General features: G+C 62.3%; 1 protein-coding gene across 1 annotated transcript in view; it reads right to left on the reverse strand.

The window, feature by feature from the left end:
• MEGF6 (multiple EGF like domains 6) overlaps positions 1 to 16,724 on the reverse strand; it is a 122,264-nt gene that overhangs the window by 34,680 nt on the left and 70,860 nt on the right. The window contains exon 5 of the mRNA XM_030805743.1: positions 1,089 to 1,211. Within this exon, the coding sequence (XP_030661603.1) occupies positions 1,089 to 1,211 (123 nt within the window). The remainder of the gene's footprint in view (positions 1 to 1,088; positions 1,212 to 16,724) is intronic.

The following is a 16,724-nucleotide window of genomic DNA, read 5'->3' on the forward strand; positions in this document are numbered from 1 at the left end:
GATCCCCAGGGCGGCCGGGATATGTGAGTGTGTGCCGGGGGGGCCCCCCGGGGCTGGCGGGCCGCCCTGCCACATTGCAGGCAGGACCAGGAGGGAGGCTGCTCAGAGCCGGCCTGGGCCCCGCTCCAGGCCTCCAAGGCAGAAAGAAGGGGCGTCCTGACCCCCGTCACCCAGAGAATGACCCCCCATGTCTCCCAGACAGAGGCCACAAGAGGGTCAGTCCTGTCCTCGCTTGGGGCGCCTGTGTCCAGAGCCAGCCAGGAGCAGGGGCGCCAAAGGGTGAGGGTGGCTGACTGGCTACTTACTCTTCACCCCAGATTCCTGGGCTCCAGCCCCGGCTCAGCCCTGTGCGGGTTCCTCGGGGCCTGGCACCTCCCCTGCTTCCCTCTAACCCTCCCTCCCTGCGGCCACAGTCCGTGTCCCCAACACCTCCTCCAGCCTGTTCCAACAGCCAAGAGACCCCGCAGAGGAAGCTGAGGGACAGCTTCCCGCTTCTTGGTCACCCCTACCCCACCTGCCACAGCCCACACCCTCCAGGCTCCCCAAGGCTGGGCAGGGATCACCTGGGCCCACAAAGCCCCCCTCTGCAGGCGAAGAAGGGTGGCCTCACACAGCCCCTGCCCTGGACCAGGCCTCCTCGGCCAGCGTCCCCCACCACCTAGCAAGCGACCCAGGTCTCCCTCACATCAAATCTAGGGGACATCACAACCAGGCCAGGTCCCTGCTGATCAACCACGGCAGCTTCTGTCGTAGAGAAGCTTTAATAGGATCTCCACCCATGGGCTCACTCCCCTGTCCACTGGGAGAGGCCTCAGCATCACAGCAGGGCTTAGTGTGGCTGCAGAGGGTCTGCAGCCGGGGTCCTGGGGACCTGGCAACTTGGCATTCAGTCTCTTTACCGGCCTGAGCCTGGGGCAAGGTGTGGCTAGGATTCCACAGAGCCATGCTCCACAGGAAGGAGCCACCGCCAGAGCGGCCTCTGCCTCTCCATGTCCACAGCCACCCTCTCAGGTCAGGCCTGGGAACACCCCAGAGGGCAGGGATGGCCGAAGCCAGGATCCCGGGCAGGGTCTCCAGGCGACACTCACCCAGGCAGGTCCTGCTGTCAGTGTGGAGCCGGAAGCCGGGCTTGCACTCACAGAGGTAGGAGCCTGGGGTGTTCACGCACCGGTGCTGGCAGCCACCGTTGTGGGTTCGGCATTCGTCCACATCTGAGCAGGAATGGGGAAGGGTCAGCAGCTGGGCACCTGTGCCTTCCTGCCTTGCCGACACAGCCCCCCAGGTGCCAGGGGCCCAGACCCAGGACCCTCCTGTGCCTCGAGGGCACCACCCCTGAGCCCCTCACCCACACCTGCCAGAGCTGGAGCAGAAGAGGCAGGGTCTGTGCTCCCACCTTGGACACCTGATGAAGAAGGAAGAGCCACCGCCTCGAGGGCCGGCCAGAAGGTGGGGAGCAGCAGAGGGCTCCAAGGACAGGCTGGGCCTCTAGCGCCTTTCAAGACTGAACCGGAAGCACATGCGGTTTTCTTAAGTCCAAATCCACAAAGTGCTTCCTGGGCAGTGTCAACCGCTCCATCAGGATCCACAAGCCCAAAAAGAGAAACTGACAGCTTTTGAGACGGCCATGCCCAGGCTGTGGGGGGAAGCCTGAGAGAGGGGAGGGCGTGCCGGCTTCAAGAGTGTCCCCGCAGTTCACGGCCATATGGAGCCTCCCAGTGAGGCCTTGTCTGGAAACAGGATCTTTGCAGCTGTCCTAAGTTCAGGCTCGAGATGAGATTGTTCCGGATGAGGGTAAGCCCTAAATCCAATGCGCCTATCCCAACGAGAGACACACAGAGAGGGCCATGTGAAGACCAGGCAGATTGTGGTGACGAGGCTACAGGCTAAGGACAGCCAGAAGGAAGAGGCCAGGAAGGTCCTCTCTACAGGTTCACAGGGAGCGTGGCCCCGTGGACACCTTGGGTTCGGAATCCTGGCCTCCAGATGGTGAAAGAAGAAACGTCTATTGTTTGTAGCCACCCCGTTTGCCGTGTTTGTTCCAGCAGCCCTGGGAAACCAATGCAGCTGGGGTCAGCCTGGGCCCCCCACACTCACAGGCTCCCCACGCAAGGACCCAGAAGGCCACCACATCCCAGGGCAGGAGCCCTTGTTGTGCCGGCGCCCTCACCCATGAAGTGCCACCCACCATCCCGAAGCAGCCCAGACCCCGTCAGACCCTCCCTGCCCAAGGGCCAGCTCAGTTTAGAACCACGTGTCCTCAGGTTCCAGACTTAGCTGAGGCCCCACTCAAAGGCGGTAGAGGGGAGTAGGAGAGCAGGAAGGGGTCGAGGGCAGCCTGGTCCTGAGGCCTCTCCCCGCATCTGCACTGCCTGGACTTCCACAGCCTAGGGACCGGCCAAGGGGAGCAGAGCAGCAGTCCAAGGCCACGGACGCCTCGCAGGACCCTTGTCCCTCCCACTGCTTACCAAGCCCCCTGAACAAGCGTGGCTGAAGAGAGCAGGGAGGGATCCAAGGGCAGGTGCACTTTTAAGAGGACGCCTCCCATCACAGGACACCTGGGCCTACCTGCTCCTGTCCCCAGCCCCGTGGCACAGGCCACAGGGAAAGTGCTGGCTGGAAGCCCAGAGGCCCAGCAGGACCCCCGGGATGAACCACGAGCTGAGAGCCAGTGGTGCTCCAAGCATCCTTCCCCTGAGACCCTGCCAGGGCTGGAGAGCCAGGGGGCTGCACCCAGACCCATCACCACCCTCTGCAGGAACGCAGCGGGAAAGCACAGATGTGGAGATGGCTTCAGGCTGCCCAGCCTCTCATCCCACCCTCCAGGCCCACGTCGCCAAGCTGGGCCTCAGGGGAATCCAGGCAGCGATTGAGGCAAACAGAACAGAGCAGACAGGCAGGAGGCCACAGGCTTCCTGGACACCTGTGTGTGCAGCCCCTGGGCTAACCTGGGTCAGAAGCCCCGTAGCTGCTGGGCCCCTGCCAGCCGGCCAGAGCACCCGGCACATAGGGGCTCTCAGAGGAGAAGCCAGTGGTGGGGACAGACAGAGCTGTGCAGCCTCAGCACTGTCCAGAGAACACCACATCATGACCCCTACCAGAGAGACTTCCAGAAGCACTCCAGGAGGACTCTCCTAGGGGTCCGGGGCCTCTGGGCATGGCAGAAACTTTGGAAGTGCCAGCAGTGCCCTGGTCAGAGAGGCCAAGGCTAACATGAGGGAGAGACCACATGGGCTACATGGACAGCAGAGGTGCCAGGAGATGCCAGGAGAGGAGTGTAAGAGCCCGGTACCCAGGCCAAGGCAGACATGGGCATTGCCCCAGGCACCGCAGTCCACGCCTGCTACCCAGGCCAGGTGACACCTTTTTTTTTTTTTTTTTTTTTTTGAGACAGTCTCACTCTGTCGCCCAGGCTGGAGTGCAATGGCGCAACCTCGGCTCATTGCAACCTCCTCATCCCAGATTCAAGCGGTTCTCCCTGCCTCTGCCTCCTTAGTAGCTGGGATTACAGACGCCCACCAACACGCCTGGCTAATTTTTGTATTTTTAATAGAGACAGGGTTTCGCCATGTTGGCCAGGCTGGTCTTGCACTCCTGACCTCAGGTGATCCGCCCACCTTGGCCTCCCAAAGTGCTGAGATTACAGGCATGAGCCACCGTGCCCAACCCAGGTGACATCTTTTATCCAACAACCTCACCCACCCCGCAGCCGGGTTCACATATCCGAAGAGAGGGAGGGAACACTGAGAGCCGCCAAAGGGTCACCATGGGGAGAAAGACACACAGGTGCTCTTCCAAAAGCTATGAGCCGAGCGTCTGGGGCCCTCTGGCCAGGGTGACAATGGAGGCCCTGCCCGCTGACCTTGCCTCGAGAGGGAAGGCAACATTTAGCTCAAAATGCCACCGGCAGACTCCCACTGGGCGTGGCCTCTCTGGGAGAAAATATGATTTCAAAAGACAAGTCCTCAACCGAGTGGGAAACATGGCCGGCCTGATCCCTCGCTTCCAGGGCCTGCACAGAGCCAAGGCCTCCCTAATTCTGCTTAACAATTGCCAGGTCCATGACCGTCTGTGACTACCAAGGCCTTTCGACCATCCTCCAGTTCCCACCCACGGTCCCCATGAAAATGCCGCCTTCCAGGCTCCATCCTAAAACTCCAGCGTTGGAGCACTGTTGACAGGTGCAAGCGGCCAGCGCCAGCACACACCGAGAAGTTCTTCATAGCTGTCTCTGAGCCTGAGTCAACAGATGGCACCCAGCCACCAGGCTGTGCCCACCGCCTATGGAAACCCTGCTGCCCATCCACGCTCTGAGAATGTGCCCGCAACCCGGAGATGACATGAACAGCCCCAGGAGGCCAGGGTCTCTGCCTGGGACCTCCAGGGCCATCCACTCCCTGCACAAGCCACACCCACTCTGGGGAGACTCCCAGGGTCCCTAAGCCCTGAGGCTGCCTCCCAGAGGGGGCTGCAAATGAGACCAGGAGCCCCTCTCCACCTGCACCATGAAGTTATCACCGCAACCTTCACAAAGGCCAGGATGGTTTGTGGGAAGAAGCTTGAAAGCAAAGGGTTAACGGGCCCCCAACAGCGCCCCAAAGAAGCTGGAGGGACAGAGGGACCTGGTGCCCTCCAATGAGAGTCAGCTGGGGGGCAGACTCATGCCCACTGGGCAGGGCAGGGCGGGTGGCACCCACCTGAAGGCTCAGGAAGGAGACCCTTCCCCCTGAGCTCAGATCCCTCCATCCAAGACCCCGAGAGGGTCTCTGAAAAGCAACGATGTAAGTGTCCTCCTGCTAAGTGGACAGGAACACTGGGACTCCAGCATCCCATCCGGGCTCAGCCCCGCCTCTCCCAGCCACTAGTCCCTCCAGAAATTCCATGTTCCCTCCGAAAATGCACAGGCCCAGGTCGGCTAGGCCAAGCCCTTGTCACCCCAGCCGCACCATCTGGCAGTGGCAGGGGGCTGTGGTGGGGGAGACAGGGCCTGGGTGGGGGCGCTGAAGTGCACCCACGCTTCCGGTGCCTGCTGTTTGCTGTCAGCCAGGATCAGCTTCTGGACACAGCAAGCCAGCTCAAGGGTGAAGGATTTGGGGCCTCCCACTCGGACGACAGAGGCCTACAGGGACAGGCACTGGGCCAGACAACCTCCTGCAGGGGTCCCCTCCACTCTGAGATCTCGGCCCCTTTGAACTGAGCAAATCCCCTTAATAGAAATGATTTTCACTCAGAAAGCAAGGCAAGAATGCGTCACCCAAACCCTCTCCGCCCTACTCCCAAAGCACCCCACGTGACGGCAGGGCTGAGCTCTTCTCAGACGGCTCCAAGGACTGAGCCAGTGACCCTGGCTGCGGCTGTGATCTAAAGAGCCACAGGCGCAGTGGCCTTTCAGGACAATGTGGTCAGCTGAATAACGAACATCCCCCAGAGATGTCCACATCCTCATCCCCAGACCCTCATATGGCAGAGGGATCTACCTTTGCAGATGGGACTGAGTTGAGGATCTGGATGGGAGGTTATCCTGGCATATCCAGGTGGGCCCAACATGATCACAGGGTCCTTATAAGAGGGAGGCAGGAGGGTCAGAGTGCGGGGAGGAGGAGATGTGAGAGTGGAGGCAGAGGTCAGAGGGAGGCAGGGATTGGCAGATGCTGTGCTATAGGCTTTGAGGATGGAGAAGGGACCACAAGACCAGGAATGCGGGCAGCCTCTACAAGCTGAAAGGGGCAAGAGACAGACTCTCCCCTAGAGCCTCCAGAAGGAGCACAGCCCTGCCCACGCTTTGATTTTAGCCCACTTTGGACTGGGCCTCGCAGGACTGTCAGGTAATAAATCCGTGCTGTCCTAAGCGCGCTGAGTGTATGGTTGTTACTGCACCCACGGGACACAACTGCAGAGCACATCACTGTCGTCTCAGGAGTCACAGAGGCTCGGACCATCTGGGCTGGAAATCGGGGCTCCCAGTGCCAGCTCTGCCAGCCCGGGCTCCCGACTCCTGTGCCTCTGTGGGGCTGGTCGCACAGCCAGGTTCACGGGAGCCGAGTGCCCTGCAGAAGCTTGCTCCCTGGGTCCCCTCCTCTGCAGACCTGTGATCCAGGACCAGCCCGTACCGCCTACACACAGACCATGCTGCTCACTGAGCCCTGCAGTGGGACCAAGGCCACCAGGAAGCACTGACCCCGGAGACTCAGAGGCCAGTGTGGGGGCCTGAGCCTGAGGTGAGTGAGGCCCCAGCAAAGGCCAAAAGGAGCTTGGAGGCCCCTATGAGTCAGGCTACAAAACCTGCTCATTCCAGGTACAACAGCCCAGCCTGGGGGCAAATCCACTGTCCCTGTCCAGCCCCAGGCCAAGCCCCACACGGGGAAGGGGCAGGCCAGAGATGCCCCAGACAGCTGCGACATGAACCTGGGGGGAGCCATCTGGTGGGAGACGAGTGGGCTCAGAGAGCAGCTATTTTAAGGAACAGCTGGGCCAGGATCCTGCTGCTGCCCTCGGCTAGATACGAGACTATGGACTTTGGCAGCCTCACAACAGAACCGTCAGCACACTGGCACACGGCAACACGGCTGTGCCAACATGGGCTGGTTCACTGGGAGCCTGGCGAGACCTGCAGTGTCTACCAGGCTGGGAAGTGGAGGAGCCTCAGGGAGCCCATGGGGCCCCCAGCGACCATCACCCATGTCCCACAGCTCCCAGCCCAGGACTACACAGGCAGGTGGACAGGCATGGCTGGGCTGCCTCGAACTAGCTGCCTCTGCAGAAACCACCCAAGACACACCCCTTCTGAAGCCTGCCTGGACTTATAGGAAACTCGGAGGGCTCTGGGCCCCTGCCAGAAAGCTCCGCTCAGGGCAGTTATCAAGTTCCAAGCCCTGCTTTGTCCCCACACATGCCACAGGGTCCTCACCCCCAGGGAGCACACACCATTACCTATGGGCCCTTCTCCTCTCGCCCCCAAAAGCTGGAGCACGCTTTGGACCAGGACAGGGGCTCCCAGCCAGAGGCCTTGGATGCTTCACAGTCGCAAGGCATTTAGTGCCACCATAGGTGGACGTGGCCTTGGGCTAAGCCACCCAGCCGGAAGGTTGCCTACCCAGCGAAGATGGAGCCTGGGCCCCCCTTGGGCCAAGTGACCAAGCCAGGGAATGAAGGAAGCCTTTGCCACACCGAAGGCATGGTGCTTAGTCCTTCACACAGGAGAGAGGCAGAGGCTCGGCCCAGCACTCGAAACAGCTGAGGAGGGGCAATGTCTCTTAGGAGCCATTTCAGGGCCCCCACCAGCCACTGCCTACCCCCGGCTGATGCGGCTGATGACTCACTGGGAGCCGCACAGCCCACACCCCCTCCTCCAATTCCACCCCCTCCTCCAATTCCCGAGGGTACCCAGCTCCAAGCTCTGTGGATCCCAGGGAGTTAGTTCAAAGCAACCACCTGCAGGGAGGCGGGCCCAGTGCAGGCGCCAGATCCCAGCTGCAGAGAGAGGCAGGATGGAACGAGGGCAGGGCTGTAACCTGCTTCCCAGGCCACCAGGGTCCTCAGCTGCCCATGCCTGTGGGGCTCCAGGAAGAACAGCACCTGCCACATCCACAGACAGGACCCCAAAGGGGCTGAGCACTGGGGACCCTGGAGACTCAGCTCCGGGAGTCTCAAAAGGCCTTTCTCTCCAGCCTGCCTTTTCATTTGACCCGCAGAGTCACCAGTGCCATGGGGAGCGGGGAACCCTGCTCCCACAGACAAAGGCAGGGGATGTTTTTCTTTCCTCCGGTCAAGGGACCTGGCTGTTAGCAGCCTCTGCCGACAGCCCTGAGAGGGGACCGGGGGTGACAGACTCCTCAGCGCCCACGGACCCTGTCCCAGAAGCAGGCGCGCCTGCCGGGCACTGCCCCGCCCTGATCCCTCCAGCCTAGCTAGCAGTGCCCTGGCGCAAACCTTAAAAAGAGGAAACAAAGGAAGCGCGCCGGGGAGCGCCCTGGCCCCGCCCGCCCTGCCCAGGCTCGCCCGGCGCCCACCTGGCCTCTGGTCACCGGCGCTCACGGGGTAGCCGGCCTGGCCCAGGTGACACGGGTAGCAGCCCCTCCAGAGGTAGCGGTAGTGCGTGCCCGCGACGCGCGCCAGGCCCCCCAGGAGCCCAAGGCACCAGAGCGCGGCCAGCCCGTGGTCCCGGGAAGCCCCCATGGCCGGGTAGGCCGGCGGGCGGGAGGGCGCGAGGACCAACCACACTGCGCCCTAAGCTGGCGGCTGGGCGACGGGGCAGGCGGCCCGGGCTGGTTCTGGGTTCCGGGCGGGCGCGCAAGCCCAGGCCCGGGATCCGCTCCGCTCCGCTCGGCGCCGCCCGGGAGCAGCTCTAGGCCGGGCGCGCCCCCCCACTTGCCTTTAAGTTCTCAGCTTTCCCTCCGCCCCCGCAGGTAAAGGCCAATTCCGCAGACGCCCGAGGGGGCCGCCCCCAGCCCCGCCCCCAGCCCCACCCCGCATCCCCCAGGGGGCGCGACTGCCCGCCCACCCGCCCCGCGCATTCCAGAGTGCGCGCTCCCGGACCCGGACGCAGATAGGGACCTAGGCACAAACGCAGGCATCCATATGCGACCCACACAGACACAGGCACACAGACTCACGTGTGCAAACATGCACACAGGAGGTACACAGACACGCACGGACATACGCACAGGCACACACATGCACAAACATTGTTCTTGGAGCCAACACGGAAAAGAAGCCAAAGCAGCAAAGGGAGCCATCCTGGCCGGGCCGCGGGGCGGGGGAGGGGGGGCCTGCAGAGACGGCTGGTGGGGCTGAACTCTGACAAGGGTGGGGAACATGGGGAACTGGTTTGAAGCTGCAGCACCGATGTGGACACACTGGGGCTGAGATACCCCCAGTCCCCACGTCCAGTGCCTGCACTGTCCTGTCCTCCCCTGGCCCAGGGCCCCGTACTTGGAGGGAACCTGGGCGAGGGAACCTGGGCAAGGGAACCCTGGCATCCCTGCAGTAGGTGGTGACGGACAGAGAGCAGGGAGAACTTGCCCGCAGGGTGGCCGGCAGTGCCCAGGTGTCAGGCTGCAAAGGCCACGGAGGTGCTTCCAACCCCAGAGCCCTGGGTCTCCACGCTCCTCGAGGGCATAGCCCGGGGGAGGCAGTCCTCCTAGGGTCGGCAGCAGAAGGAACCACATATTAGAGCCTCGTCAAGCACTTAACCTCTGCAAGAGAGCCAGGGCTGTGATTCCGGCTTGGACCAGAGTCCCCAGAGCCCCCCATCCTCTCTGAGCCCCTTCTCGCACCTATGCTTGGTGGGGGGTCACTGGGCTCCCACTCCTAGCCTCCATGGAGATGGAAGAGATGTGACCAGCAAGCTGCGGTGCTCAGTGACCCTCAGCAGTGATCCCTGCCTGGGACCAGCCCAGCACCACCTCCAGCACTGGCAGTGAGGGTCCACAAAAGGACTGGGCGCCCGCCCACACTGTTCCCGGCCTTTCCAGGAAGGCCCGAAAATCTCCCTCCGAAAAGCAGTGGAAGTGTCCCTGGAGCTCAGCCTGTTCCCAGAGATGCAGCCTGTGTCTCCTCTCAGAGGACAATAGGTGAGCGGTGGGCACAAATCCACATGACTGGGGCCACTGCAGAGACAGAAAGCTTGGGGACACCTTCCAGCTGTCAGGAAGGAGGAGTGTGCATGCTCCCTGGGCCAGCAGGCCCCATATGTGGGCAAGCCTGGGTCAGGAGCATAAACATGGGTAGAGCTGTGGGGAAGAAGGACTGACAACCTCAGCTGCAGCCGCTGGGCCAGGCCCTGGGCTCTGGGGATGCAGTGCCATCCTCACCATTCCCTGCAGGGGAGGGCTACTGTCCCCATTTTAGAGGTGAGGAAACTGAGGCCCAGACAGACTAAGATGCTGTCCTCAGGTCAAATTCAATTGAGCAGAACTCCAGCCCCGGCAACTCAGGGAAGCAGGCGGCCCATCCCGGCAGAGCCTCCACCTTCTCTCCACTCTCCACTATAGCCAGGGGCCCACGTGCCGGCCGACACCCACCCCTCAGAAGCCTGCCCAGTGCTAAGATGTGGCAGAGAGCAGTCTCTGCTGATCCAAGGCACCTGGGAGCAAGGGCTGAGGGGCCACCCTTGAGCACATGGGAAAGAAGAGGCCCCACCCAGTCCCAGCCTGTCTCAGCTTGCCCCATCCTGTCCGCCATCCAGAGGCCAGCCCGCCCCCTCGGCCCCCAACACTGCAGAAATGGGCCTGCCTGGGCCCTGCCTGTCTGTGGGGCCTCCTGGGGAGCCCCTCCCATCAGCCTCTGAGCCCTTGCCGTGAGGAGCCTCCGTAAATCTCACGGATAGACAGGCTGACGGGTCTGTTTGATGGCACCTTCCACGCAGGGCGACATCATTTATGACCATGATGTGCATCTCATTGCCAACAACTCACCAGTAAGTGCCAACAGAAGCTTGAGGGTCCCGCCCTCCGCAGCCACAGCCCAACAGGGCCTCAGCCCAGCAGTTTCCATGGAGGTAGGGGCCAGGCTTGAGAGGGGTGCAGGGGAAGACACCAGCGGCCAGGCCTGCAAGGGCACGGGCCGCGGAGGCAGCATCCATCCTCCAGGAGGTGCGGGGCCGGCTGCCCTGCGAGCGAGCTCTCCCTGGTCTCTGTCCCTCTCCGCCTGCTACAGGACGGGGCCCAGTACTCGGCGGGAGCCTGGGCAACAGAATCCCTGCACCTCCGACTCCAGTGGCCCTCACCAACAGGCGATGGGGCTGGAGTCGCCCATCAGCACCCCATCTGGGGAAGGTCCCTCAAGAGGTCCTTGAAGGGATGCTGTCTCCCAGCTCATGCAGGCCCCACTCTGACAGCCTCCGGGCTCCGGGGTCACAGGAGGAGGAAAAAGCCCACAGGAAGCAGGAGGCACCGGCCGCACCCTCAGGATCCCCCAAGTCTTGCCCACCCTGGGAAAGGGCTCCTGCCTCATGCTGTGTCGAGGAGGAGGGAGGAGCCCAGGAGCCGCCGCGTGAGGCCCCGAGCAGGGAAGATCAGGCACCCGGAGTCTACGGCCAGCCGGAGCCCACAAGCCCCAAAGGCCACCGAGCCGTGCACCGTGGCTTGTCCCAATGGACATGCGTGCTAGCATCACACATGTCACCTTCTCAGTCAGTATGTTCTTAGTAAGAATGAATAGAAGAGAACTACCCGGTGAGCCATTATTATATGGACTGCATGCTGAAAAGGATCATATTTGCACCTATTACGTTAAATAAAATATAGTATTAAAATCAATTTCACCTATTTGTTTTTGCTTTTCCAACGTGGCCCTGAGAAACTGTGAGACAGTGTATATGGCTTGCATGTGTGGCTCACGTTCTGTTTCTGTTGGACAGCCCCAGCCTTGCTAGTAAGAACTGAGGCCCCAGGCGAGCTGTGGAAACACTATGTGCTTCAGTTTCCCCATCTGTAACAATAGCACCTCCCTCCTATGGGAAAAGCGCTTGACTGAGGGTCCATAAAAGTCAACAAACGTGGGAGTGGGAGGCCGAGTCTGGAGGCCTGACCATGCCCCTTCCCGGCCCTTTGTTCCAACAGACACCCCAAGGCCACGCAGAGACCCATGGCAGAGACAGTGTCCAGACCTGATTCCCAGAGGGCGGGGGACGTCCTGGGAACTGTCCACCTCCTAAGCCATGGTGGACAGAGCCATGGTCCAGAGGCATCCTGGAAGCCAGCCAGGGACCTGAGCCCTGGCCCTCTCCCTTGATAGCCATCACCTCCATACCCCCACCTCAGCACCCCACCAGAGCCATCTGGGGGCCACCACTCCAGCCCCTCCATTCCCCTTGGGGCTGCCATCACCCTTTCCATTCATCTGGACTCCAAATCCCGTGTCCATCCAGGGTGAGGGCTGGCCTACCACAGCCCGTGTGCCCAGTACCCAGTGCAGGACTGGGGCCACAGAGGCAGCTCCTGGCCCACTGAAGGGCTATATGGCATGGCCATGTCCCGGGGCCTCTCTGGCCTCAGTTTCCTCATCTGTGCATGGGCAGAGGCCCGAATGAGACCAGCTCAGGGGCCCTGAAGCAATGAGACATGTGACTCAGGAAGGAGAACCAGGGCCAGGTGTGTCACCGCCACGGTGCCTGCGGGGTCCAGGCAGAGGAGGGCAGCCAACAGAGTAGGGCGAGCCTCCAGGGAGCAGCTGTCACAGCACAGCAAGGCCTTCGGGAAGCTTCCTGACAACAAGTTCAGGCAAAGGAAATTGTCTTTTCTGCCCCAAAACCCCCAAGAGCTATGGGAGACCCCTGGTATCACATCCCCATCTCACCCTTAGGGTCCCTCGCATCAGACACCCTCATCTGACAGGCAGCAGGGAGGCTGCCCCTCTCCAGAAGGCTGCATCCAACCCTCTGGACCCCCACACAGACCACCCTGGCCCTACACAGGCTCCTATCCCGTAGCTGGGAGTCCCCCGCTTCTGCTCCCCTCCTCCTCATCTGCCGCCCCGTGCCCACCCGCCCACCTCCCCTCTGCCCTCACATACACGCCATGATTAAACCCTCATTCTGCCCAGGTGGAACCCCAGTGTGGGGGCCCCCCGGTGACCCTGAGTCCTGCCTTCTGCCCACGGCTCCTGCGACATTCTCCTGTGGTTTCGCTAAGCCAGTTTCCAGAGGAGAAATGACTTCCCCAGGGTCACGCAGGGAAGAGAAGTGCAGCCCAGGGGGACCAGGTCTGACTCTCCCCCAAATCCTGTCCTCGCTGGGCCACCTCCTTCGGGTTCCTCCAGGGGAGTGGCTCTGGCAGGCACCTGCAGGCGCCCCCCTGGTTGGGCACATGGTCTCTCCTGCTCATCACCCTCCCCAGGCCATGGCAGGCGCCAGGCAGGCTATCGGGCAGGGCTCAGTGTTGCAACTCTCCAAGGGGCCATCCCCGGAGCCTGGGCAAAGTTTCTAGGCAGCTCCGGCTTCACACCCTGGCTCTGGCCGTCCTCTGGTGGTCTTGGCCTCCCTGAACGAGCCTTCCCTGGCAGTCTAGACACTCACCCTTCCTCCTGCCCAACAGACCATGAACTCCGATACATCCTTCAAAGACACCAACTCAGAGGTCACCTCTGCAAAGCCTCCCCAGCTGGCCAGCCCACCCTAGGCTGGACACCCGTACCCCTGCCCACCCTCCTCTACGACACCCCTTCATTGGCTCATTCATTTAGTTTTTCATTCGACAATGATGTGTGTGCCCACCACAGGCAGGACACGGCTCTGGGGTACAGTGGCATCGCCCCACCCAACTAAGACGTCCATCCAGGTCCCCACAGCCTGGGAGAGCTGGAGTATAAATGAGCCCCAGCTGAAGCTCTAGGGTGCGGAGGGCTCTGGGCCGTCCCTCCCGCTAGGCTAGGGAGGAGCCTGGGCGTGGCCATGGGGGGCAGCAGCCCACCGGTAGAGAGTGCCTCCGAGGCCCAGGCTGCACCCACAACACCCCCTCCCCTGCTCAGTGCCGCCACCGAGCACGTCCCGGCCGGAGGCTGTGGGGTCTGGAAGCTGTTTGGGAAATGCTTTCCCGATGTGGAAACGCAGCCGGCGTCTGTGCCTGGGAATGTGTGTGTGTCAGCAGAAGGCTCTCCCAGCCCCCAGCGGCTGGCTCCAGCTTCTCCCCTCTCTCCAAGCTGGGCGGCCACCAGGCTCCTGCCAGGACCCAGGCCAGAGCGAGGGCCAATGCCACCCCCAAATGTCACTGCTCCCCCTTGGGGCTGGGCCCTGACTCCGGAACTTCAGGCAAAACTAGAGCCTGGAAGTGGACAGGGTCCAGCCAACACCCCCCACTGCTGCGTGTGTCTGTCCCTCACTGCTCACCTCTGACACCCGCTCCACAAAGGCCCCCCTCCGGCCTTGCAGCTCAGGCGCCTGGACACGTGCCTCTACCTCCCTGAGAGGGAGATGATGCCGGGCTGTCCACGCTGCCCTGGCCTCTGAACGCAGAGCTAGTGTTGGGCAAAGCTGGGCTGGGTGTGGGAGCAAGAGAGGCTGTGGGCATAGTGGGGGCTGCGTCCACCCAGGTTCCTAGGGGCTCAGGCATGGGGTGAGGGGGACCGCCAGTGGGGCCCAAGGGGGCCAAGGCCCCAGGCAGCCCAGTGCCCAGCCCAGTCTACCTCCTCAGCAGGCAATCTCCCACCTAGCCAGGCCCCTGGGGATGGCATCACAGACCCAGCACCTGGCATGAAACAGGGGGAAGGAGCTAAGCCCTTGGCTAGTGGCAGGGGGTTGAGGGTATGAGAGAAAGGAGTGACACTCAGAGAAGCTACCAGGAGCCACGACCTATAGTCCTGACTGAGGTGGCCATGTTGCAGGGACAAGGTTACAGGCCCAGCAGCCACCCAGGTGGAGCAGCGATCACCACCGCCCACAACTACCTGCCCGTGCCCTGTGTGCCAGGCCAGGGGTGCTCCTAGGTGGACAGGTGGACCCTGAACGAGTGGCCGGGGGGCACCGGGCCCTGGGCTCTGACCTCACGGACACCTGCAGCTCACTCTTCCCAGCTCCCACAGAAGGCGGGAGAAGGCGGGTGTGGCCACATGAGCAGAGGGCACAGGCATCACTTCCGGCCATGACATTTAAAAGCAAGTGTGAGATTCTTGGTCCTCTCATCCCACCCCTGACCTGGACACATGCATTGGTAGGCGGACCTGGCCTGGGGTCTAGATGGGATGATGGGGTGGGCCATGGACACCGGAAGGTAAGGGCGTGTCCCCCGCAAAAGTGCTAGTCCATGCACAGGTGGAGACCATCCCAGCTAATGCAGGGGGAGGGTGGAGATGGGTGGCCTGGGAGGGGCTGGGACCAGGCTTGGAGTGGGGGAAAGGAGCCACCCAGAGCAGCAAGGGGCACAGGGCTGCAAGGACAGGGCAGTGGTCAGTGTGCACCTGCTGGCCCCCACTGCAGAGAGCATGGCCAGGAAGGTGCTAGAAGGAGGCCACTCTCAAGCTTCTCTTTAATCTGCCTTTGGGGGCTCAAGGCTCCTAAGCCCCAAAGCCCTCCCATGCCACCCCACCCCTGCAAGTGGCACGTGGACCTGCCTGGCGGTTTCCGACCATTGACCTCCAGAGCCCAGCCCAGAGCAGGAGGTCCATTTGTGGTCTGGGGTCTCACACAGTCCAAGCTGCCTCCCTGCGGAGACAGAACAGAACGGCCTCCCCAATGTTCCTCGCACCCCTTCTCCCGCTGTTGCCACCACAGAGCTTCTATTAGGAGCAGGGGGGCCCCCACCCAGCCTCAGAGCACACAGGGCCTGGCAGGGGCCTCCCTGAACCGTTCCAATGTCAGCCTCATGGTAAACCCATTACCCTGTCTCCACTCCTCGCCCAAGCCAAAGGAAGGAAAATTGAAACCACCGCTGTATCCGCGAGCCCAGCTGCCATTCCTTACTGCAGCTGTCCCTGGCTGAGGCCAGGCAGAAACAGTGGGGAGCCCCCTTCTCTTGTACACACCAGCCCCCGGGTGAGCCCAGGATAGAGTGGCCCTGTCTCCTGGCTCTGAGGGAGGCATCAGACTCCCACAGCAGCCCCCGAGAGCCCGAGGCCTGGTCTGTCCAGGTGAGGCTCTGCTGCGGGCCAGCAGAGCATGTGTGCGTGCGTGTGTGTGTGTGTGTGTGTGTGTGTGTGTGTGTGTGTGTGTATGTGTGACCGCGCTGTCTGTGGGTTCTCTGTTGCCAGGCTCTTTCCCACCCAACCCTTGAGGGCTGACACAGCACCCGCTGGGGATGTAGCCCCCAGGCAAGGCCAGCCCCACGCCCCCGGGCCCAGACTCTCACTGGGACATCAGAGCTGCCAGGGGAGCAGAGACTGCAGACAGGCAAGAGGATGCCCCAGGTCTCACACTGCACTCAGAGGAGTGATCTGGGAGGCTTCCTGGAGGAGGTGGAACTCAGCTGGCCTTTGGACATGACATTTTTGGGGACATGAACAGGCTTGTTGGAGGCCATATGGGGTAGGTGCGGGGTGGCTGGGCAAGGCGGCAGGAGAGGTGGGGGGTGGGGGTGTTCAGGGGAGGCCCAGGTGCCAGGCAGGGAGTTTTGGCAGAAGCTGCATGCCTGGAAGCCCAGCCCAGACATGCCAGATGGTGCTCAGGGCCTGGCCCACAGCAGGCACCTGGCCAGCCCAAATGAACCAATAGTTGGTGGCTAGGGTACATCGCCAGGCTGGCTTCAAGCAACCCCGGGGCCCCATTTGTCACTCCTGCTGACCTCTCTCCACCCAAAGCATGCCAGAACAGAACCTGCTCACAGAATGCCGGGGTCAGGGGGTGGCAGCCAGGTCATACCCTGTGCCCAGGGCCCAGCCAGCAGCCTGTGCTGCCTTCAAAGGTGCCCAAGCCTGCAGCTGGCAGGGTCTGGCCATCAGCCTCTGAGGCCCCTAATGCCACCCCCCTCTGCCTCTGAGGCCCCCAGTGCAGCTCTCCCTCCCCAGCCCACGCATGGGAGTTCGCCCTGGCCCATCACTCCTGGGAAGCCATCCCAGAAGTCCTCAAGTCCCCAAGGCCACTGGCATGCCTGCTGCACCGGCCCAGCTCAGGATACCCTATGTCTACACAAAATGGAGAGAAGCAAGCTCCAACCCACTGGGGCTGCCCCGCCCGGACTCATGATCAGCCCTGAGGCTCGGAGCATCCACACCCTCCCCTCCAGATCTCCCACGGGAAGTGTTCAGGCCCTAGAGGTCTGGTCATTCCAGGCATCCCACAGCCTTGGGCACCTGCTTCC

Source organism: Nomascus leucogenys, chromosome 24 (genome assembly GCF_006542625.1).
Source record: "Nomascus leucogenys isolate Asia chromosome 24, Asia_NLE_v1, whole genome shotgun sequence".
Classification (NCBI taxonomy): Eukaryota; Metazoa; Chordata; class Mammalia; order Primates; family Hylobatidae; genus Nomascus; species Nomascus leucogenys.